The sequence below is a fragment of the Peromyscus leucopus genome, chromosome 2 (assembly GCF_004664715.2).
Source record: "Peromyscus leucopus breed LL Stock chromosome 2, UCI_PerLeu_2.1, whole genome shotgun sequence".
NCBI classification, from domain to species: Eukaryota; Metazoa; Chordata; class Mammalia; order Rodentia; family Cricetidae; genus Peromyscus; species Peromyscus leucopus.
Genome location: NC_051064.1, coordinates 130,739,566 through 130,764,788, shown reverse-complemented (window position 1 = coordinate 130,764,788; position 25,223 = coordinate 130,739,566). Strand labels below are relative to the sequence as shown.

The 25,223-nt window shown below is 49.7% G+C and overlaps 1 protein-coding gene across 1 annotated transcript; it reads right to left on the bottom strand.

Annotated features, from left to right (window-relative positions):
• Positions 1-466: 466 nt before the first annotated feature.
• Spocd1 (SPOC domain containing 1) lies at positions 467-24,098 on the bottom strand. Its single transcript, XM_028887667.1, has 14 exons — positions 23,979-24,098; positions 10,634-10,675; positions 9,612-9,758; positions 9,103-9,154; positions 8,814-8,892; positions 7,833-7,992; positions 7,602-7,718; positions 5,919-6,044; positions 3,860-3,971; positions 3,487-3,637; positions 3,035-3,170; positions 2,484-2,573; positions 1,906-2,092; positions 467-1,200 (listed from the first exon to the last, which is right to left on the bottom strand). Exons 1-14 carry the CDS (start codon positions 24,000-24,002, stop codon positions 536-538), a joined length of 2,088 nt encoding a protein of 695 aa, XP_028743500.1. The 5' UTR covers positions 24,003-24,098; the 3' UTR covers positions 467-535.
• Positions 24,099-25,223: the final 1,125 nt, after the last annotated feature.

The following is a 25,223-nucleotide window of genomic DNA, read 5'->3' as shown; positions in this document are numbered from 1 at the left end:
CTGGTGTACAGAGCAAATTCCCAGGCAGCCAGGATTACACAAAGAAACCTTGTCTCCAAAATACAAATAAGTAAGTAAGTAAAAATAAAATAATATAGCCATCACAGACAGGATTTCACTGTGTAACACTGTCTAGCCTGGAACTCACTATGTAGAACAATCTGGCTTCAAACTCTAGAGATCTGCCTGCCTCTGCCTCCGGAGTGCTGGGATTAAATGTGTGCATGCCCACACTCAACTCAGAGTATTTTTTTAAAATGCCTCCAGAAGCCACAAAGCAAAACCTTTGTCCTGCAGCAAACTGATGGTTCAGAACCCCCCATCAGCAATAGGGGAGGTCATGCACTTGTGGAAAAAAAATTTCAAAGACACCAAGCCACATCTGGATGGGACTAGAGACGCTCCTACACAGCCATCAGATGCAATTCTTATTTTGTCAAGTTTTTAATTGAACCAAAAATCACCATCAAACAAGCTGCAGAACGGATACAAACTGGACGGGTGGGGGAACGCTGGCCGGCCTTTCCTCTCACTATCATTGAGAGTAAGGGAATGGACACTTCTGTTCCGGTGGGTCCGAAGAAGGGTCAGGCCTCTCCGGCCAAAGACACTCAGAGCCACCTCCATCCATAGGGCCCAGAGAAGGGTCTGGGGTTGACCCAGGGGGATCCGGAACTGCAGATACCGCAGAGGAGGGGAGGGGAGGCCCCTGGCCAGCGGGCCACAGAGAGGCCTGGAACTGGTGACTCATGGTCACTAAGACCTTGAGGTGCTGGAGTAGGTCTTGGTGGAAACAGGAAGTCCTGTGGAGGTGCTGTCCACGGCCAATGCCGGGGAAAACCGGCCCACCTGAATTGGGATGTCGGGGGTGGCACCAACTTGCTTCTGGGGACTGCTGTCCCCAGCCAGGTCCCTGCCTCCCCCTGCCTCTGGGGAGGCTCTGCCAAGCACAACCACTCCTTGGAGCCAGGCTGCCCTTGGCCAAGCTCTGTTTGGGGGCCTCCCCTTGGGAAAGTGATCCTCTCGGGGTGGTCTCTGATGCCCTGTCCTCTGGCTGGTAGCATCTCCTCTCCACTCGTTTGCTGAAGGAGGCAGTCTTGGGAACCCTGTTCCCCACAGGGACGGACAGAGCTGTGTCTGGAAGCCCATCCTTAGGGAACAGAACCGCTAGTAACAGGCTCGTGTGAGTGGTTTCAAGACCTGGGAAGAGGAGAAGGAAGGGTCCCAAGACCTGGAGGAAGCCGACATGGGTTCCCTAAAAGCTGCCGTGGGTCTGGAAGTTTGATCATGAGAACTTCCTGACAGTGAGATGGAGAAAAGCTGAGCAGGCAAGTGAGCCTGTCTCAGAAAAAGCTTGGTCTAGGTGATCAAGGGTCACCTGGCAGAGGGTAGGGCATGGCTGGCTTGACCTCAAGGCTTCATGGAGACAGTCTATACCATCCAGGGGGTTGGTGTATCATCTGTCCTTGTGCCGACCACAAAGTGAGGCAACGACTTCTGAATGAATGAAGGGTGAATAGCTGTGGACTGGCCAGTAGCACTGAGGGAGACCTCGTGAACAAAGAAGGTGGACCTGGACTAGCTGGCAGCTATGTCCCAAGACAAGCTGGGCTTTTGCCCAGAACCACCTGATGGAGGACGCGTCAATCTGCTTCCAATACTGGGAACTGCAGCCCAGAAAGGTCTTAAGGCCGCTCTTGCGTCCCTAAGGTCCTCTTCCATAGGCGCCTTCCTAGGGCTACGCCTAGGCCGATCCTTGCCCTGAAGCCAGGCCTGGCTAAGGCAGCTACAGAGTCAGGCCCATCCCTCCTAACCTTTCAGTCAGTTGTCTGCATCTGCCTCTGTCCTGCCACCCCGGGGTCACCCGTGGCTGCAATCCTATTCAGGTATACACCGGGTTCTCACCTGGGCCTCCCAGAGGGCGCAGCCGGGCTGGCAGAGGCTGGAAGGCGGGCAGGGGCAGCAGGACCATCTTCGCGTGCTGCACAGTGGCCAGGCAGTGCCGCTGCTTGTTGTTGAGGTAGGAGTAGAGCATGCGGTAGTTCTGGATGTCCCGAGACCCATGGGGACACAGTCGGACCACGCAGATGTCCTGGGATACAACAGGAAGTGGCAAAGGAGCCGTCATCCTCTTGGCCTGCAGGCACACTCAGACTCAACAGGACAGTGGTTCTCAATCTTCCTAATGCTGCCACCCTTTAATACAGTGATCCCCCAACCATAAAATTATTTTTGTTACAGTTTCATAACTGTGATTTTTTGCAACTTAAGTCATGAATCATAGTGCAAATTATCTGATATGCAGGATATCTGATATGGGACCCCTGTGAAAAGGTCGTTTGACCTCCCTGGGGTCGTGACTCACTGGTTGAGAACCACTGTTCTAGGAAGAAGACAGACAGGGGATCTTGCCCAGGGTCATTGATGAGCCTAGGGTCTAGGTGGGGAGGGAAGGAGAGGGTACCCTAAAAGCAGCTGTTTACCTTTGCTCTGGCTGGGCACATGAGGTCTAGAAGATCCCAGAGGTCCTTCGGACGGAGGCAGCCTGCTGAGCGAATGACCTCCGGCAGAGCCTGGGGGCAGGTGATTGGTCAGCACCCAGCTTCCCACCCTTTTAGACAGTTTCATTTCCCATCACCTCAGGCCAAAGCCTGAGGAGAAGGGCAGGCAGACTCTCAGGGGCTCCCCAGAGAGCTCTAACTGCCCCTGAAGGCCTACAGGTTGTTCTGGCCAAAGTCTCACAGGCTCACACTCACTCCCCACCTAACAGTTTAGCCATCAGTCAGTCAACAATCACTCCTAAACCTTCCGGTGAGCTGAGAGGCCCCAGGATGCTCTCCCAGAACCTCTCTTGCCTTATGCCTTGAGGTAGAGAGAGCTATCACGCTCAGTGTGTCTCAGGATCAGGCTAGTGTGTCATCTGGCCTCAAGCATAGTTGGCATAAGGCTCCCTGGTGATGTGTAGAACCGATGGATGATTACCCACTGGGCTGGGCAGTATGGAAGGGAGTCCTCGTAGGCGGAAGTGGAGTACCTGGACAAGCTGACAGCTGTGTCCCGAAACCAACTGGGCCTTGACCCGGAAACGCTTGATGGAGAACATGTCTAGTGAGCCCTCCCAGGGCGGAGGGCTGGGTGGGACATTTTTGTGTCCAGCAGGCATCTGGAGCCTAGAAGGAGGGACAGGGCAGGGCCAGGCAGAGTCATTCATTAGGATGTCCCCAGCACCCCTTCCTTTGCACAGCCAGTCCTGCGTGCTCACTGCAGAGACCTGAGTACTGATCCAAGTATGGCCTGGTGCAGCAGGGAACCAGGAGGCTGCATGAGTTCCATTTCACAGATAGAAAAACAGAGGCTCACGGACATGGGAAGACTTAAGGTCATAACGGAAGGGAGCTTTGTTATAGCGCCAGCTGGTGGCCTCTCCCACCCATGCTCACCTCACCTGTCACTAGCATGGAACCCTGAAGGTTCCCAGTCCCATACCTGTCCTGTGGTTCCTTAGAAGGTGTCTCCCCCACTGTGAGCATCCCTGGAGAGGACACAGGAGCTGGACTTGGGGCTTTCCAGATGACATGTTCCTCCTTGTTCATGATGGCTCTGGAGAGGCCTGGCAGTTCGGTTGAGGATTTCCAGTCTGCAAAGAGCAGAAACAAGAACTGAAAAATGAGCAGGCAGAGACAGAAGACAGCCGCAGCCTGATGACCGAGACTTGAGCCAGCTTCATCCCAAGGTGGCCTGCAGCTCAGGCTCTCCCATTCTGCCTCCTTCGAACCGGGCTACCCACCCAGGTTGTGGCTGATGCCCACATGTGGCTCCAGCCAGCTACCACTGACGCCCTTCCTGCCTTCCTACCCACCCTTGCAGATGTGGCAGTTGGAGTCCCAGATGTGGTGCTGATGCTGATCTGTGGTGTCCTCCAGGGGGGTCGTCAGGGCCTGTTGGCTGTTCTCTTGGGGCATCATGGGTTCCTGGAAAGCACGAGGGCAGAAAGGGACAGATGGCAATGTGGCCGGGGAGGTCGAGAGTCCTCTGTGGGTAGAGAGTCTCGGGAATGTGGCTTATTTTTCTAAATATGCTTCTTTTCTAATTTTATAATTATAATTTTTACAATTTTACTGGAAATTTGTAAAGAAAACTTGGGAAATTAAAAAAAATCAAAAAATTGCCGGGGTGGTGGTGGCGCATGCCTTTAATCCAGCACTCAGGAGGCAGAGCCAGGTGGATCTCTGTGAGTTCGAGGCCAGCCTAGGCTGCAGAGTGAGTTCCAGGAAAGGCTCCAATGCTACACAGAGAAATCCTGTCTCAAAAAAAAAAAAAAAAAAAAAAAAAAAAACCGTAAAATTGTAACTTTAAGAACAACAACAACCGTTGAGTCTCTGGGTGCCCTTTGTCATAGTCTCTCTATGCAGAGAGTCTGGGGGTCCTTTCAGGAATAGCTGGGGTCAAATATCCTTTGTATTCTCATGTTTCCCGTTAACTGCAATAAAGACATTTGCCCCCTTCTCTAGACCCTGTGGACAGACCATGGGGCAGACTGTCACCTCCGTTGCTAGACATTTGCTGATCACCTCCAGCTGTCACAGAGCCCTGAGGGCATCCTCATACACAAAGTATTTTCCTAAATTTTGCAACCTTTCCTTAAGTCAGGTTCTGAGAAGCAGATGACGGAATCCGGAAGAACAAGCCTTTAACCTTCTTTCCCCTCACATTAGAAATCCCTTCCAAGTACAGAGGCAGGCTGCGTTCGGAGGGTTCAGAGGGATCCTCGAAACGCTACCAGGGTCACATCTCCACTCCACTCCTGCCCACTACACTAAGTTGGGTCAACGGTTCGGGCTTCTGGAAGGCTGTGGCGCGTACTGTGTCAGTTCAAACGAGATGCTGTTTGTAAGAGGGGCAGATGCTCAATATAGATCGCTCTTCTCTGTCACCTTCTCCTCTGCCATCTCCTCTCTTCCCTTCTCCTGACACTCTTCTCTGTGTCTCCAGTCCCTCTCGAGTGCTGACATTCAGCCTCTTGAGGGAACGTGCCTCGGGGTGTGCTGGGTAGCAGCTGTGCCCCCTGAGGGCTCTTCTCTGCACAGTCACTGATTCTTCTTGGCTTGGATGCCACGCGGGGTGGGGGGGACGGTGGGGGGTGAGGGGGTGGGGGGGGGCTGGAGTTTGTCTTATCACGTCTGCTGTCATTTCCTCCAGGGCCTAACACCCAGGAGGAGTTCAACCAATCTGTACTGAGGGAATGAGCATAAGCTAAGGGACTTGCCTGCCCTCCGCCCATCTCCTGACCAGAAACACACACAACCAGGTGACAACTGACCCAAGGAGACCCCCAACCGAGCCAGAGTGGCCTTCTGAGAGTGGATGGATGTGGGGCAAGGGGAAGGTCCTGCTGGCCACAGGACATGGAGATGCCGGTCAGGCTCTGGGCAAGATGGGGGCGCTCGGCTGTAGGATGGTACAGGATGTGTCAGGGAATGGAGCCGACCCATCAATGAGAGACTTAGATGCTGGGCCTTCTCTGGGTACAAGGGCGAGCTCAGGAGGTTCTCCACCTGGACGGCCCAGGGTGTGGGGCCATTCCCTGCCTGTGGCATCTCCAAGCAAATAAACCCACTAATGAAACGGGTCTCTGTCTTTCACATCTAGAAAAGCCAGTGCCCGAAGCCAGAACAGCTGGGGCTGGGGTGACCGCAATGACAAGCCTTAATGCCACTCACGGTAAGTGTTCTGAACAGGAAAGAAGGAAGCCCAGCCCTCAGGCAGACTGCCACCACCTGCTCTCAGGCCTCCACCGTGAACAGCCAGGATCACAGAGCCTGCTAAACCTTGAACATGGAGCCCATGGAGTAGGCAGTGACCTTGCTCAGGGCCCCACAGGAGTGGGGCACCTGTGCCTAAGTCAGGTGGTCCCTTACCATCAGGTCCTCCAGGGTCAGCATCTGGTCTGAGTCCCGTGGGATCTCTACCTCGCCCTTGTGAGTCAGTTTGGAGGCGGGAAGTCTAGACAGCTCCTTCTGTTGTTGCTCAAGGATGTCCAGGCCCTACAGAGGCCAAGGCGGACTCAGCCAGGGCCTCCAAGCACCCAGTCAACTCCCTTCCCTCCGCAAAGTTCCTTCCTTGCCCCCCCCCCTGTTTTCCAGCCTCTCTCTGCTCACTTAGAAAGCGAGCCCCCTCAGCCCTACCCCTCCAGGTTCTACTCACTGAAGACTTGCCTCCTCTAGGAAGTGTTCCTGGACTTGGCCTTCACCCAAGTCAATTATGCCTCTGGCTGCCCCACCCGACTCCACCCCGGGGGAGGCTGTGGTGTCTGGAACAGGCTGAGTCCCAGATGGGCCATTAATAAAGATTTAAGGATTAGTTTGACTTTGGGCCACCACTTAGTGGCCCTAAGCCTCAGTTTATCTATTCTCTGGGGATTAAGAACACGGTATTAAACAGGACCGTATTAAACAGCACGTGGAGAAGGCCCAGCCTAGTCCGAGGTTCATAGCAACCCCAAGCTAGCTGACACTCTTCTTGCTGATCAATGTCACCTAAACTGGAGGCCTGCCTCTCCTTTGCTAATGGTGCAGGAAGATAGGGGTCCTGTACCCCCACACCCCGGCAGAGGGGCCCCATGATGAGGACATGTACGCTGGGCCTTGTACTCCAAAAGGCCCTCACTCGATTCAGGCTCTGTGTTCATTACCTTGAAACTCTTCACATGCCGGCCTGCATGTCAGTGGCTGGCTGGATGCATGTGCACGTGTGTACACGTGCTCGTGGAAAGCCAGAGATTGATCTTTGATGTGCTCCCTCAGGAGCCATCCACCTTGCTTTGTGAGACAAGGTCTCTCACTAGCAAGCCCTAGGGATCTGCCTACTTTTCACATGGATGCTGGAGCTCGAACTCGGGGCTTCGTGCGTATGTGGCAAGCGCTCTCCGTGCATATGTGGCCAGCTCCCCCGGCACCCTGGAATTCTGAACGGCTGCTGCACAGAGGCTGCACTGACCTCTGAACTACACAGCTGTTCCCATCCTGTGACACCACCAGTGCCTGGACAGAAACTTGGCTGAGAACCTGGAGTCACTGGCTGGGCTTGGGCTATTAGCTCTCCCAGAAGAGCACTTCGGGACCCTCTCCTCCTCAGCGCCTCAGCCCTGGACCAGTTCGGGCCACCTCTGACCACCAAACGTTAGGCCAGCCTTCCCAAAAGCCCGCTCAATGTCACGCCTTCCCTATTCCCAAGAGTTCCACGCAGGGCGAGGTCCACGGGCGTGGGCAGGGGACAGGATGATTTGCCTGAGGAGGGTGGAGCTGTGGGACCCCTTCCTTCAAACCTGAGGTTGGGATGGGAAGAAGAGCACTAGGAACTTCCTCACGGAAGTCCTCCCACCTCCACACAGCCTAACTCCACACCAACACACGAGTGTGGCCTGTTTTCTTACCTTTGTCCTGGAAGACTCTCTCCCTCCAGCCTGCTGTTTCCTCCAGCTCTTCCTCAGTCCTGACTGTCCATCTGTCCTGCTTCCTCTGTTACCATCTTCCATCTCAGGGCCCACGCACACCCACACACAGCCCCCCCCCCACCTCGTGTGATTTGTCCCCCCAGCTCACCCTTTTCTTCTCCTGGTCCCGCCAGCGGGACAGCTCCTTGGGGGCCAGCTGGATTGAGCTCATCTGTACCAGGTCGTGAGGGCTGACATCACAGTGAGCCACTTTGAGAAACAGGTCCTGGGTGGGGAGGAAGAATGCACCGTTTCACCCTGGGAGCACCCACTTGAACCTGCTGTCTGCTCTGGGTGTCCCCAAGGGAGGGCTGGGCCGGCTGCACCTCCCCCAGCTCACAGAGTTCCGGGGATCTCTCAGATTGAAGAGCAGGCTGCGGTACTTGGTCTTGTAGCGGAGGTTGGTGTCCTGGGTCAGGTGGAAGAGGGCCGCCTCAATGCCCTCTGCAATGCCGGCTACCTCTTCTTCCCTCAGCAACAGGTCGGGAAGCTCCTGGACACTGTGAGGACAAGCCAGCCCTGAGCAGGGAAGCTGTCCACTCGCCTAGCCTCAGAAGGAAATGCAGGGGTAGGGAACAGAGACTGGGCTACCTCCATTCTGTCATGGGTGCTTCCCCACGGACCTGGTGACTCCCACCCCAGCTCTGTGAAGAAGAAGAAATGGTGTAGCTTCCATTGACACAGGGAGAGCTCAGAGTTCAGGGCTCACGCTAAGGCTACACAGTGGACCAGGGGCAATACAAGGGTCAAAGCCAGGATCCTGGGTCCTGCCAGAGGAGCTGGGTCTGTGTGGAAAGGATCAAGCCTGAAGGTGGGGGATAAGGAATCAACTAGAGCAGAGAACCAAGCTGGGGTGGGGAAGTGAAACCTCAACCCCCCGACATACTCCTGACTTGCTGTGTGGCCTTTGCCAACTCCTGCCTTCTCTGAGCTTGGTCTCACCATCTGAAAGCGAGAACCTTGGGCTCAAATGTTTGGGACCCTCCCAGCTCACAGTCTCACTGCAACTGAACCCATGTATTAGAGACACCCAGGTTTACATTTCAGCTCACCACTGACCTCCTGTACTAAATGTGTTTAGATTCTCTCTCTCTCTCTCTCTCTCTCTCTCTCTCTCTCTCTCTCTCTCTCTCCCTCCCTCCCCCCCTCCCCCCTCCCCCCCCCCCCCCCCCTCCCTCCCTCCCTCTCTCTCTCTCTCTCTCTCTCTCTCCCTCCCTCCCTCCCTCCCTCCCTCCCTCCCTCTCTCTCTTAAATGTGGCCTGGCCCAGAGCTACACAGGACAGCTGTCAGCACATCTGGGAGGTAGGGAGCAAAGCCTTACCGAGTCCACAGCACCTCCTGCATGGCACGGACCACAGTGGATCGCACTCCAACATCCAGAAGCATACACTCCTGCTCACCTGGGGGAGGGGGAATGTGTCTTGTGATCCCAGGGGACTTCAAGGAACATGAGGAGGGGCAGATTTGAGGGGGCTTGGGTCCCTCCTTAAGGACCTAGGACCCCAGTTCCTTTGGAGGAGAACTTTGGGCTGATGGTGAGTGAAGAAAAGGATCCTAGCCGAAGCCGGGAGCGGGATGAGAATCCTCCCCCAGGCTCTGTGGACCATCACCTGGGTCCTCAGTCCCCTCCTGACGAGGCTTCTCAGTTTCCATGAGGTCACACTGTGGAGAGAGATGAGCAAGGTAAAGAGGACTACTCCAGCCGGCGCTACCTTGTGCCAGGAGGGGCTCCGTTTACCCACGGCCACGCAGCCTCTACAGAGAGATCCCTAAGGAGCTCTGGGGTGAAGGAGGCATCTAAGAGCACTCTATGGTCCCATATCCAATAGATGGCAAGGACCCTGGTGCATCGGGACATGTGGGTCAGCCAAGATCACAATAGAACCTTTCCAAACACAGTGGAGGCCCACTCCCCTGTGCCCCCAACCTCCCACGCCTAGTAAGAAGAGCACCCACAGAGCCCAGGCCAGCAGCCAAGTAGGGCCAACCTACCTCTAAACACTGGTCTGTGTGACTTTAGCCGAGTCACCCCATCCTGGGCCTCAGTGACATCATGTCGAAGGTACCCATGGAAGCAAGATTAATCACTAGCACTTAGACAAGGAAGCTAGCTTTGTACCTGATCATCGGCAGGGTGAGAAGTCATGGGCCTTCTCTGCCTCTTGGCTGAGCTGACCTTTGTCAAGTCCTCCAGAGTTTCAAGCTGTCTCCCTGGCTGGCTGTCGCTGAAGGCTCCCAGGAGCTGGATCACTGGCCCAGAGCAGACCTGCAGGGACAGAGCACGCTCTGTCCAAAACAGTCCCTGCCTCGGCTTCTATCACTTACTGTCGCTGGCCTCCACCAGGCAGACCTCCATAAAGACAGGGTCAGTACTATACCCCCAGTGTCCACAAAGACCTGGCACATAGGAGGGCTCACTCAGTGTCTGCTGCCTGGCCACCTCTGGCCCAGACACGAAGCCACCTGTCTCCGTGCCACTCTCTCCACTTCCCCTCTAACCTCCAGCCCCTGCATAAACAGGCCCTACACTGGGACCCTCCTCCTGACCCTCCATCAGGAAGGACACACCTGTCCTGACTCCACCTCAAAGATCTCTCACGCCTCTTTCAGGAACTCTGAGAAGCTAAAGCAACCGCCACCCATGTGTTGTCCCTGGGAGAAACTTCCTCAGGGCTATTTAGAAGTGATGAGTAGTTTCAACATGTCTGATACACTGCTCCCTTTTTACCACTACTGCCGGGAAACTCAATGCTTCTTTGGAGCCCAGAAGTTGTGCCTTTTCAGGATTGGTAGATGGAGGGTGAGGGGGTGTTGTACAAGATACCCAGTGCTTTCTCCTTTTCTTGCTTCCTTTGGACTTTTCTCTCCTTTTAAAAGGTGCATTTTAAATCTTTTCAGTATGTTGCAAATCCCAGGGATTGTGTTGGAAGCAAGTGTGCGTGTCTGTGTGTCTGTGTGTGTCCGTGTGTCTGTGTGTAGGGGGGAGTTGGGCTGAAAGGTTGGAGAGAAACCGAAGTCTAAGCTTCGGCATCCCTGAGGTAAGGGGGTTGGGGGAGAGGGCTCAGAGCCTCTGCCGAGGAGGAGCAGCCCACCCACATCCCAGAGCAAACAAAGATGAGGGCGGTGATGAAGGACACCTACGTAGTACACACGCTTCACTCCACAGGGCACGCTCATCTTCTCCTTGGAGAAAAAATAAAGGGGTACAGAGATTAGAATCCAGAGGACCCAGTAACCCACCCCACCCCCAGAGAACTTAAAGGAATGGTGTGCTGGCATTTGTAACAAAGACACTGGGCATAACACAGTGTCTTCTAATGGGGGCATTGTTAATACATTAGGACACATCCAGACTATAACTTCTATGTGATCATTGAACAGGGGAGGGAGTCACTTAAAAACGACATTCTCCTGGGGGCCTGGATGGTACACATGCCTTGCATGGGCTTATTGCTGTTCCAGACCATGAGGAGGTGTACATTATGTTACCACCTCACAGATGAGGAGACTGAGGCTTCAATCGGCTATAAAGAGTCCTGCGCTACTGACCTGCGCAGTTAATGCTGGAACTTAATTCTTTCCCATTCCACACCCTAGCCCTACACTGAGGGGCTACATGGAGCTGTGGAAAGATTCATGGAACGATATCATGATATGTTGTTGGGAGAAAGGGGGGAAAATAGGTTAGAAAACAGTGTCTGTTGCATAAGCCCATTTATGTAAATATATATTTATAGATGCAAAATAGATGTTATCTCTAGGGAATGAATTCCAGGGAGACTTTCACTCTCTACATGTGTACACTTGGGAATTGATGCTATTCAAAATGAGCACGTATTTCTTTCATAACCAGAAACATATTTTTTATTAAAAAGCAAGTGCAGAACAATATATGTAGCATGCTACCATTTGCGTTACAGAGAGAATGAATTTTTAAATGTGTATTTGCTTGACTACACATAAAATATATCTGGAAGTCTCTGCAGATCCTAATAGTCCTGGCTGCCGGCGGGAAAGGCTTTGGGTGCTGGGAGGGAGAATCTACCCTTGGTTCCTCTTCAAACCATAGGATGAATCAGCCTTTCAAAAAAAGTAATTGAGAATGAGGGAGAAAAAGGAAAACGGGACATGGGGGCGGGAGGAGGGGAGCAGGAGAGATATCAGACCAGGCTTTCCTTCACAGTCGAAAGCCTTCTGGCTGGCTCTGGCCTCGGGGGTCCTTCCACCAGCCCCCAGAGGCTCAGTCAGTCGACGTAGCAGACAGAACACAGAACAGGATGAATGTAGAATACAGTTAGAGGGAGAAAAGAGTGAAGGGAAAGATGAAAACAATCAGATTCAGCTGGGAACCAAACACAATTTCTGGAAATAAAAACATAATTAAAATAAAAAACTCGGTGTATAGGTTTTAATAGCATATTAGACACAGCTGAAGCCAATTAATGAGCTGGGAGATGGATTTCAAGAAATTATCCAGACTAGTCAGAGCACAGAGACTGTGGAGCAAAGTCAAGAAGATGCAAATGATAGGAGTGAGCAGGACTAATTAATCTAACTAATTAGGAGAGCACAAAGAAAACTCGGTGGAAGCAACACTTGAAGGTACACAGCTAAGGATTTTTCCAGAACTGATGATAAAAGATAACAATTCACAGTTTTGAAAAGTTCTGTGGAGTTCAAACAGGAAAATTAAAGGAATCTCACACCTACAGACATCAATCCCCAGTAATAAGGGAATTCAAAAAGCATCAAGAGGGAGGCTGGGGAGGTGGTTAGCAGCTCTTCAGAGGACCTGAGTTCTGCTCCCAGCATCCACATCTAACGGCCCCAACCGCCTGTGATTCCAGCTACAAGGAGAGCTGATGCCCTCTTCTGACTTCCAAACGTTCTCGAGCATGCGCACACGCATGCACACAATTTAAAAGCGGGGGGGGGGGGGGGGGGGGGGGGGGATGCTGGTGAGATTGAGAGTACTTAATGCTCTTGCAGAGGACTGGGGTTCAGTTCCCAGTACCCACATTAAGCAACTCACAACCACCTGTAACTCCAGCTCCAGGGGACCTGACACCCTTTCTGGCTCCACAGGCACCAGCATTCATGGGGTAGTTAGACACATAGAGTGAACATACAGACACATAAATCTTTAGAAAAATAAACATATAACTGTAAAAACCAAAAAGAAAAAATAATAGCCAGCAAGAACATTAAAATGGTCTGCTACTGTGGAGAATGGTGTTGGCGCTCTGAACTACCTCCATCTTCAGGTCAGCATTGATACTGTCATTAACACATCTGACACAAGAGGAAACTGAGGCACAGAGATTAATTACTTAGTAAACCAGAGAGCTAACATTTAAACCCAGCAGGTCTGATTCTAGAAGGTCCCACGTTCACCCATTCACTAAATGCCACCATGCCTATGAAGGGGATGCACACTTAGCCAAGGCTGGCTCCCCAGTATCACTAAGAAAAAGCAGAAGACAGCAGGAAATTATTTTCAAAGTGCTCAAATAAAGCAATCATCCACAGTCCACTGTAGACCACGGCAAAATCTTTCTTGAGCATAAAATGAGAAAAGGCACCATAGAGAAAAACAGAAGTTGCTTTTCTGGATAATTGTATGTTACTCAGTAAACAAAATGTACTTAAGACAAAATGAACCAAAAAGACCAAAAATTTAAAAATGCTAAAGGATGAACCTAAGTTGGAAGGAAAGACAAATTACCCCACATAGGAAAGACAAGCTGCAATGAGGAACTTTGAGCCAAGAAAAAGAAAAATATTGTGTTGAACCTAAACACTGTCTAGAATGACAATGATGGTGTGTAATTTGGGGGATTAAAAGCGTAAGAAAGGACCAATTTACCGGGTAAGAATAGTACACAAACTGGGAAGACACGTGCTTAGAATTAAAGCATCTCAAGGCCTTCCTACCACTCGGGAAGATGTGTCCTTTGGTAAGTGAATTATCAGTGTTAAAATCCCCGAGAGGGCCACTGAGAGGGTACAAGTAGGACACAGTGAGATGGACAGAAGAGCTGCAGAGAAACCAGCGGCTGCAGGAACGCACTCGGGTCTGGAGCAGATGCCTGCAATCTCAGGTGCAGAGGCAAGAGGTCAGCTTGGGCTATATCAAATCATGTCTCCAGTGAAAAAAAGCAATACCAAAATGAATTAATATTTCAGACAACCACAAAAATTATCAGGTTTTTATTTTAGGGTCTGTTTGTTTGTTTTTGGGTTTTTTTAAAGACAGGGCTTCTCTGTGTAGTTTTGGCTTATGTTAGTTATTTATTCATTTATTAGAAAAGATGTTTATTTGCTCCACTGCAAGCAGGAGACAGGGCAGAAAAAGAAAGAAAATCCAGGCAGGTGGTGGTGGTGCACGCCTTTAATCCCACACTCAGGAGGCAGAGGCAGGCAGTTCTCTGTGAGTTTGAGGCTAGCCTGGGCTACAGAGTTCCAGGACAGCCTAGGCTACATCCAGAGAAATCCTGTCTGAAAAAAAAAAAGAAAAGAAAAAGGAAAGAAAGAGAGAAAGATAAAGAATAAAAGGAAGAAAGGAAGGGAGGGAGGGGAGAGGAAGGAAGGAAGGAAGGAAGGAAGAAAAAGGGGAGGGGAGGAGAGGGGAGGGGGAAATCCAACTATGAAGTGTAAGTGCTATTTCTAAAATACAATGATGAAAAAAGCCAAGAGACAAAATGGACTTAAGTGAGAATGTGAGAGCGGGCATATGCCAAGCACGACAAAGTACTGGAGCGATATTAACAGCCAATAAGAGACTGCAGAGCCAGGATAATAAAAACCAAAGACTTCACAACTCAGCGATAAGCAGGTCCACCACAGAGCTACAGCTTGGAACTTAAAAGCATCAAATAACACAATCTCAGAAGCCAGGAAACGAACGTTGACAGAACTGTGGGGAAAAGACAATTTCACCATCACAACAAAAACAACTGGTAAGAAGGAAAAAAGATTTTACAAAACCCCAACCAACCACTTTACCCTGCATAGATAATACCGCCCCTAACAACCACAGGGCACACATTCCTCTCAAACGCACATGTAACATACATGAACAGAATACTGCACAGCTGGGCCAAAACCCAAAGATTAGCAAATTTCAAAAGGTTGGTATTATTTATTTAGTGAGTGTTTGCCTACCTGTAAGGGAATCATGTGTGCACCCATTGCTTAAGATGGCCAGAAGACGGCACTGGACCTCCTGGAACTGGAGTTAACGGGTAGCTGTAAACCCCCAGGTGGGTGCTGGAAACTGAACTTGGATCCTCTGCGAGAGCAGCAAACACTTTTAACACTAAACCATCTGTGGTGGTTTGAATGAGAATGGCCCCATAGGGTCATATGCTTGAATACTTGGTCGCCAATTGGTGGAACTGTTTGGGAAGGATTAGAAGGTGTGGCCTTGTTGGAGGTATGCCACTAGGGGCCAGGTTTGAGGTTTCAAAAGACTGTGGGATTCTGAGTGTCTCTGCCTCCTGGTTTCGGATCAGGTTGTGAACTCTCAACTGTTCCTTTGCTCCTCCATCAATCCACTGTCCTGGATCTCACTCTGTAGACCAGGCTGGCCTCGAACTCAGAGATCCTCTTGCCTCTGTCTTCCAGGTGCTGGGATTAAAGGTGTGCATCACCACCAGGTCCCATCATCAAATCTGAAGTCTGTAAAACCATAAACCAAATGCAACACTTTATTTTATAAGTTGCCTTAACCATGTTGCTTCCTCACGGCAACAGTAAAGTAATTAAAGGCTGGAGAAGGCTCAGCGTTCAAGAGCACTTTCAGCTCTTACAGAGGTCCCAGCATCCGCATGACAGCTCACAACGGTCTGAACACTCATTCTAATGTTTACTGCCCTCTTCTGGGCTCTGAAGGCACTGCACACACATGGTGCACCTACAAACAATGCAGGCAAAACATTCACACACACAAAATAAAAAGATGAGGGAAGCTGGGCAGCCGTGGTGTGCACCTTTAATCCCAGCTCTCAGGAGGCAGAGCCAGGAGGATCTTTGCAAGTTCCAGGCCAGCCTGGTCTATAAAGTGAGATCCAGGACAAGAGAATAAGGAAAAACTGGGACTCTGATTTCAACTGACGCAAAGACAATTTGTAACAAAGGTATAAAATATTGAGACTGATGAAAAGGCTAGAGTCTGTGGGTGCTGCGAAAGTGACATTTTAAAGGTTCATTTATAGCTTTAAATGACTTTATTGGAAAAAAGGGGAATTATGAACTAAGTGCCATTTTTTGGTGTTATGAAATAATGTGCTGAAGAAAGACATTAGAAACAGAAAACAGAACAACAAAAGGAAACATGGACTCTCTGAAGAAAGCAGTTCCCTGCCCAGGATGATTAGAGAAGAGGAGAATACATCTGGACAGAGCTGGAATGAGTAATTAGGAACACACAGCAGTTAAAAGCAAGACGCCATTGTGAAATAAATACTCATGCCAATTTGCCAATGAATCCGTAAACGCAGATAACATGGACACATATCTAGAAAAATATAACTTAACAAAAGTGACTCCGAGTTGGGGGCTGGAGAGAGAGCAGTTAAGAGCACTGACTGCTCTTCCAGAGGACTGGGGTTCAATTCCCAGCATCCACTTGGCAGCTAACAACTGTCTGTAACTCCAAGATCTGATACCCTCACACATACATGCAGGCAAAACACCAATGCACATAAAATAAAAATACATTTTAAAAAATATGTGACTCAGCATAATTAATATAACGGAGACACACAAGAGCCTAACTCACTCTTCCGGAAGCACTGGGCAGTGGGAAGCAATGGTAAGGTGCTGCTAAAAATCTGTCCAAGTCACCATTAGTGTCAGTGATAAGTTGGGAGTGTTTTAACTTTATTACATCCATTTATGTAGCAGGGCATGCTTCGGAGGTGATGGCAACTTGTGTGTGACCTCCTTCCACCATATGGACGTCAGGGATCAAACTCAGGAAAGCACCTTGACGGACTTCCTAAGGCACCTCATTGGCCCATCTTCTGTAAGTTTATACTGTAAGGGCCTCTTCTGAAGTTCATTTTCCTGTGATCAAGATGCTGGTGATGAGGCGACCTGACGCCCTAGTTAACAGCCCCTGGACTCTCGCTTGCTGCCTTGAGCAAACAGACTATTAGTCCAACAGGCAGCCTGACTACCTCTTGTCAGTACCAGAATGCGCCACGAGCATCTTTTGAAAAAAGCTACAGCATGGTCTGGAGGGAGATCAGCAGGCAAGGGCACCAAATGCTCTTCCAGGGGACACAGGGATGTGATTTCAAGAGTCCACGTGGTGGCTCACGACCACCTGTAACTTCAGTTCCAGGGGATCTGATGGCCTCTTCCGGCCCCTGTGGTCATCACGCATGCGCATGGTACACAGACATATACGCAAGCAAAACACCATACACACCAAAAATAAAAATGAATAAACCTTTAAAACAAACCAACTACGGGCTATGGCAGCTCACCGCCGAGGGCCTGAAGGCAAAGGCCCCATCCGGCTCCAGCACACATCCCAGTGAACTCTAGACCACCCTCCAACTATTTCCACGTAGGCCAGGCAGGAGCAATGCTCCCAGTGTGCTATCAGAAGGAGGGTTGTGACTGGAGCTGAGAAAGGCTGGGAGTGGCCCACACAAATGTTTGGGGTTGGTCCAAAACAGATAGCTGTGACCGGTCCTCCCAAAAGTTGTAATGATTGTGATTGGCATTGAGAGGCTCACCTGTGAGCATCCCAAAAAAGGAATATTTATGATTGGTCCAAAACAAACCGCTGGGATTGGTCCAAACACCCTTGCTCGGGCTTTAGATTCCATGGAAACAAGCCACTCAGCCCCAGAGAAATGGCTGGGGGACACTAGCCTGTGCTGCCTCTCTGATGCTGGGACATTAGACTCAATAAAGCCTTCTCTCCAGGGCTCTTTTTGTGTCCAGCTTCGTGGGCACGGGCCAAGCTGGTAACACAAGGGAAGGTGTAGCGGGAACAGCAGCCGGCACGCCAGGCTGCCTTACCTTCAGCAGCGGCCTGAGCAATTCAAGAGCGTCTAGTCCAGAAAGACAGGACAGCGGAGACGGGCAAGCAACAAGAGAGGGTCGAGAGCCGGGGCTGAGGGGGTAAAGACCCGGAGAGGAGTGACAAGAGACCCTGCGTGCAGCAGAATCCCATGAGGCTGTCAAGTTAAGCCTTAGGACCAAGGGCCTCAGACCCAAGGCTGAGAGATCTCACACTGGATGCTGGTGGTGTTGATGGCCAAGGAACCCTGCCTTCCTGGACCTACAGAAGGGCTGGAACTCTGCTTGCTGCCAAAGGCTGAGGAATCTCAATACATAGGCCTATCTGGAGGTCCCAAAGTCATTTGAAAGCAAGGGCCGATAAATCCCAACTTCTCAGGTCCATCCACGAACCATTACCTTCTAGGACAAAGAGTTTCAATACCTGAGGCCTATAGGAGAACCGCAGGGCGGAAAGGTGCCACTTTCTGTGCCCCCCACCTGCCTGCTGCCTCCCTTAATGCTACCAGAGACCAGCATCTGACCCACCATTTTCTTTTCCTTTCCTTTTCTTTCTTTTTCTTTTTTTTTTTTTTTTTTTTTTTTTTTTTTTTTGTTGTTGTTGTTGTTGTTTGGTTTTTCAAGAGACCCACCATTCCTATCCGGATAGAAACAAAGCACAGCCAGCTAGCTGACTCTGTAACACAACTACAACCACAGGACACATCCAATCCACGGAGAGGAAGCATTTCTCCTGAAGAAAAATACCATTCTAAGGGGTGGTTTTTGTTTGTCTTAAACCAATGCTCTATTCCCACAATGTTCCAAAACCCAGTAATTCCAACCTCATAGAAATGACTCCAGAAGACAACACAGCCCACAGATCAGTCATTTCAGGACCATTAACTCATCAATTGAAGTGCAAAAATTACAAGCAAATTATTGATAAACTCAGAAAATAGGAAACGCGCACACACACAAATACCCACCAGGACATCATCAAGTTGTACTTGTTTCAGTAAGGCAAGATAGGCTTAACATTTAAAAACTCATTAACTCTCCCATATTAATAAATTAGGGGGTAAAAGTCATATGATTATCTCCCCAAACGCACCATGCATCCAGAATAATTAGCAATCTGGGAACAGAGGAAAGCTTTCCCAGCCTGCTAAGGGCATCAGTAGGAAAACACTTCAGACATGAAACCATGAACAATTTCATTTAAGACCCAGAACAAACCAAAGTCCCGGAGAGCAGCTTTCCCCGGGCTTCTTTCTATATGCAGCAGGTGAGGAAGGGGAAGGGACGGCACAAAGGATTGTAGAGGAAATGCCATCACTGCCTTTTGTCCTCGTGGAACTGTCTCTGTAGAACACAGAAACAGCCAAACAGATAAATTATACGAATTAGTTAGAGTTCAGCAAGATTCCTACATACAAAATCAATATGCAAAAATCAATCATGTTTTCTTTTTTTTTTAAGCTAGCAACAGTCAGACATTGCAGTTTTTAAAGTTACCACATTAGAAAAGCATTAAAAGTATAAAGTCGTACAAGCAGATATTGTGGGCTCCTCTGATGGAAACACCACACCCCCACCTCGGGAGTGGCACAAGCCCCAGACAGCATCTAATTCTAACCCAACTTCTGATTCAAACAGCATTCAGCGGGAACTACGGAGAAAGGGAGAGGGGGAGTCAGTCGACTGCAGCCTGGCTGTACCGAGAGACAGCATGCAAAGAACACTTCTGAGAGGCATGTGAGGGGTCTCCTGGAGAAGATGAACTACTCGGGGAGGACCACCCTAATGTGAGCAGCACCATCCCATTGGCTGAGGGCCTAGAGGGAACCAAAGAGGAAGAGGAAGTCTGTAGCAATGGTGATCCCCCCACTTCCTGGTCACCGTCTGCCCACTCTGCTCCACCCTGACCTCCCTGATGTGATGGACGGAAAACCTCTGAAATCGCATGCCAAGATAAATCCTCTCTGGGGAGGTTCCTCTCCAGAATTTTTCACAGCAACGGAAAAACACACCCAAGGACCATGTTTAACTATGAAACAGGAGTGCAATAAATTATAGAACAAACAACCTCATTTCTTCAGCTTACCAGAAAAAAAAAAAAATCAAGAGACAGAGAGAGCCTGTGGATTAAAGGAGACATGAAAGACTTATCAACCACTTAAAATGTGCAGACTTTGTTTGGATCCAACATTAAAAGGCAAACTATAAAAATAAATCAGGAGCTGGGCATGGTGGTACACCCCTTTATCCCAGCACTCAGGAGGCAGAAGCAGGTAGAGCATGAGCTTGAGGCCAGCCTGGTCTACACAGGGAGACCCTATCTCTTTTATATATATATAAAATATATATATAAATATATATAAAAGAATTAGAGCTGGGGATGTCAATCAATAGGTGGAATACTTACCTAGCATGCACAAAGCCCCAGTTCCATTGCAGCACCACATAAACTGGGTACAGTGATGCACACACATAATCATCACAGGAGGAGGGAGGAAGAGGATCTGAGTTCAGGGTCAGACCAGGAATATGGCTCAATTGCCCAGCATTCACGAAGCCCCAGGTTCAATCCTCAGCACCACATAAACGGGGCCCGTTGGTGCTCTCCTGGATCCCAGCACTCAGGAGCTTCAGGAGTTCAATGCCATCCTCACCTACATGCTGAGTTTCAGGACAGTCTGGGCTATTTCAGACCCTGTCTCAAAATGTTCCGTCTCATTATTGGCTCTATACAAGGCCAAACCTGAGACACATAAAATCTTACCTAAAAATAATAATTATTATTAACTAAATAGAATAAATGAGCACTGCTGGAAGTCTGGTGCTGAATGAGTATTGAATTGTTAATACCATTAAGGAACTGTTGCCAGCTTGAAGGTAAGGTGACACTTGGTGGCCATATAGAGCACGAAGGACTCAGAAATCATTTTCTGTCAAGGGCTACAGAGTAAACAGTGGCAAAAATTGTGTCTCCTTGACCAAACTCTACGCAAGTCCCTTCGAGGGCTCTTCTAGACTGGGTCTCAGACTTATGTCTACAAGGACTTAGAAGCTCAAGACTACATCCCTAAGATGGCCCTAGACTTAAATCGCCTGCCTGAGGAGACGCACAGGAGACCCTCAAGTTCACTGCTTGTTCCTGCCAACATCTGAAGGACCCAGCTCCTAGACTTGATATCTGTCATCTAGAAAAAGAATTATTCTGCTGACGTTTATACCAACCAACACTTTGGGTTTTCACTTCCTAGACCAAGTCCCTGCCTGCCCCCATCTGTATTCCTCATTCTTTAAAATGCACAGTTGCTTTTTGTACAGAAAGGAGCTAAGCTCAATGTACACTGTATACTTCCCTCTACTGAACTAGACAAAAATCTGTCCTGATCACCTAACCAGCACCAAACTGTTTAAAAATATCTTTGATATTGGCTATATAATTGTCAAAACTGCTCAACTCTGACACTCCACCATGAACTCAGCCACAAGCAAGTTGTAAATATACAGCCATGTTTGCTTACATGCCAGGTGACATAGCCAATCCATGAACCAAAACACACCAGCCAGCACTTACAACCTATGTTTAGATGTATTGAGAATTTTTCATGATAAAAAGTTAGCTATAGATATTTTGTTTAGGGATAAATCTGGAAAAAAGACGCATAAGATTAAAAAAACCAAAAACTACTAAAAGACATTCCAGAAAATTCAAACAGAGGTATACCATGTTCAAGGATTAAAGACTTGGTGTTATGGAGATGTTACTCCTCCCCAAGCTGGCTGACAGTTCAATACAGCACCAACTGAAGTCCCAACAGGATCAGAGGAGGCTGAAAATGGACAAACGAGTTCTAATATGTATAAGAAAGAGCCAACATAAACATAGCACAGTCAGGGGCAGCATGGGAAAACTAGAACTCCGATCCAACACCCACACAGCAGCTCGTTCTGTGATGGTGCTCACACAGTATGTAAGCAAGGGAAGACAGGATCGGTCCAGATGTGGTGTTAGAGCAGCTACATTTCCACACAAAGGCTGTACCTGGATCCCTAGTCCATGTGAGTCAAAAATCAATGGCAGATACATTGCCATGCTAAACAAAACACAGTACATGCACACAGCAGCACGTTGTTCCTGTATGTTCTGCAAAGTGAAGCAGCTTCAGTCTCCAAACAATGAGGTGTCTACTGTAATCAAATTCAGGGAGACCGAAACTAAAATGTGCCAGGCAATAGTAGGACACGCCTTTAATCCCAGTGCTCGGGAGGCAGAGGCAAGCAGATCTCTGTGAGTTCGAGGCCAGCCTGGTCTACAAAGTGAGTTCCAGGAAAGGCACAAAGCTATACAGAGAAATCCTGTCTCCAAAAACAACAAAAAATTTCTTTCACCAACAGATACTGTAAGAAAAACAAAACTGTGGACTGGAGAGACCTTGGCTCCTGTCTCAGAAAGACTCCCTCCTGACAGACACTTCCTCCAGACAACGCTGCCTGTGCGGGTCTTTCTCACTCCTCCCTGACCCCACCTACCACTCTACCCTGTACCACTCCCGGATGCCCGCCTCAGTCTTCTGCACATGCTCTGCCATCTTCCCGGCATGTTCCTCCTACCTCCTCTGTGTGCTGGGCATCCATTTCCCTTGTCCAGACCTAGCTCTGACAGCCTGGTCCTCTGCCCTACTCTACCCTCTGGGCATCCATGGTCTTCTGAACTTCAGCTTTCTGATTACCCTGTCCATGCCATCCACTAGACTTCAAGATCCAGGTAGGAACACCCCCCCCTACTCCACCCACCCCCCACAACCCCACTCTGTTCTAATCATTCCACAAATTACAATAAAATTCCTTATACATCTGAACCCTTTATCCAGGCCTTTGGTAGCCTCTCAGCTTGCACAGGTTCCACCCCTTGTGTCCCTATAAGCTTGAGTGAGTCAATAATTTCCAAACGCCAGTTTTCTCTATCAGCTGAATGGGGATGTCAACGTTGGCTTTGTGTGCTCTTGTGAGGGTTAAATGAGATGATGCGTATGACGCTCTTGACAGAGCAAATACATTCACAGTAAAAAGAGCTGCAGCTGGGGTGTAGCTTGGCCAGAAGAGTATTTGCTCAGCTTCCATGAAGCCTTAGGCTCAGCCCCCAGCACCTCACAAACCAGGCTTGGTACACATGCCTGCAATCCCAGCATGTAGGAAGTAGAAGCAGGAGGATTAGAAGTTCCAAGTCATCCTTGGCTCCACAGTGTATTTGAGGCCAGCTTGGGCTACATGAGAATCTGTATCACAAACACACACAAAAAGCTGAGTTGAGAAGGGGAAAGAGAAATTGTTTGGTTAATTGGTTGGTTGGTTTGCAGAGCTTGGAATTGAACCCAGGGCCTTGTGCATGCTAGAGAAGTACTCTACCCCTGAGCTACATTCCCAGACAAACAAGCTATTCTTAGGTCACCCACTGAGAACACTCTCTCCTCCCTCCCTGCCTCCTGACACTTGGCAGCTTCGGACTGCACCTTAAGCCAGGGTGTCTGGGTCAGGCCAGAGGAACTATGGTGAGCATTCCAAAGGGAAGAAGGCAAAGCGCCAGAGCCGCCCTCCTCACATCTCCTACCCCATGCCCAGAGCAGCTCCTGACCTCTCTGGATACTGCAGAGCTCCAGACAGAGAAGAGAATGGCGCCCTCACACCCTCCTCCCTGTCCCACCCCCTCCAAGAGTCTCAGTTTCATGGAATACAACATGGCCAAGCTCTGCTGTCAGAGCTCAGTGATCCTCGGGCTGAGCGGATGCTCTCTACCTCACAGAGAAGGCAATTACAACCCAGGAAAATCTCTACCTGGAGTCTTTGTGTACTAAGAGCCTGACCTTGAACTCTTCCGTCTGACCCTGCTTCCACCCAGGCAACCTCCAGGAAAAAGTTCTGGGTCCCCTGAGGGGCTCTGGTAGATAACTAGCTGGGCTCTGTACCCAGGCTTGTCCACACCCCACTCAGCCTTGTCCTTAACCACCCACTGCCTGTCCCTGTCACAACCCAGCCCCAGTTCTTCTCCTGCAGCTGGCACCAGTTTCCATGGCAACGGGTTGTTTGGGCAGCTGTGGGATGATAGGCTATGCTGCAGTTATCAAGGACGGTGCTTGGAGTAGCACGCAGTGGTGGGCTGCCTCCAGTCAGGCAGGAAACCCGGTCACGCCGCTCCACTCCAACAAGCCCCCCGAAAACGCTGCAGCCCTAGCAATCCCAATCCTGGCATCCCATCCAAGTAAGAGTTATCTTAAGTGGGGAGAAATCAAACGTAGCAGGAGCCTCACCCCAGCATCCCTTACAACACAACGGAACTGCGTATTTCAGGAACACCCCGGAGCAGCTGCCCTGTCACAAGCACCGAGTTAAATGCCAAATGTGTCATCCACCGCACTGACTCCTCACCATCACCCCACAAGGTATTATTAATACCCACGTCTTCCATAGAAAAGAATGACATCCAGGAAGGCGAAGGCACTTGCTTGGGTCATCAGGCAAAGTGAGGCTGGGTGGCAGCTCTCAGTACCCTGCAGGGGCTAGGAATGAGAAAACGAAGTCCCTGCCCCGTCTCTTATCTCAGTGCCCATGGCCGTGACAAATACAGCTACAGAAGGCTCTGACGCAGAGTCAGGAAAGGCAGAACTTCTGCAGAAAGAGCAGTGTGCACCAACCTGGAAAGGCTCAGGTTCAAACAGTGCAGAGCCTAAAAACAACCATACTGTCAGAGTGGGCTCCTAGTCACACACAAAAAGGTTAAGGCCGTATCTGCATGGACAGACACTCACGAAAAGGAGCCTGAAGGGCACCAGCCTCAAAAGGTTGTCACTTCCCAACGACAGTGGTTAGTCTCAGAGGCATTCAAAGAAACTGCTTACTCTACTAAAACATTAGGTATGAATTTTTTCTGTGTAGTATATGCACATGTGTGTGTGCACAGGGATAAACATCTGTACACGTGCAGCGGCCAGAGGAGGGTGCAGAACGTCCCCCTCTATCAACGCCCCCACCTTATTCCTGAGACAAGGTCTCCCACTGAACCAGGATTAAGCTGGCAGTCTCCAGCAAGCTCCAGTGAGCCTCCTGCCCATCCCCCAAGGCACGCCCTACTCAGCTTCCTGGTCCCCCTCCCCCCTCCCAAGTACTGGAATTATAGGTGTACCCCACTGCACCCTGTTTATCCAGTGCTCCCCAACGGTGAGCCTAGGGCTTTGTGCATGGTAGACAAGCACTCTGCCAACTGATCTAAATCTCATCCTAATTGTGAAATATTTTAAGTATCAGAAAGAAAAATAGGCCGGGCAGTGGTGGCACATGCCTTTAATCCCAGCACTCGGGAGGCAGAGCCAGGCGGATCTCTGTGAGTTCGAGGCCAGCCTGGGCTACCAAGTGAGTCCCAGGAAAGGTGCAAAGCTACACAGAGAAACCCTGTCTCGAAAAACCAAAAAAAAAAAAAAAAAAAAGAAAAAAAAAAAGAAAAAGAAAAATAAAGTGTGGTACAATTATCACAGTTTTGGGTAAGATAAGACATAAGCATAGGAAAAAGATGCATGAAAAGTCTGCTCCAGATGTCCACAGGAGGCTGCATTGGACGCTGCAGCATGCAGGGTTTTCATCTTTTTTTTTTCTTTCTTTCTTTTTTTGTTTGTTTTGTTTTGTTTTTTTGTTTTTTGTTTTTTCGAGA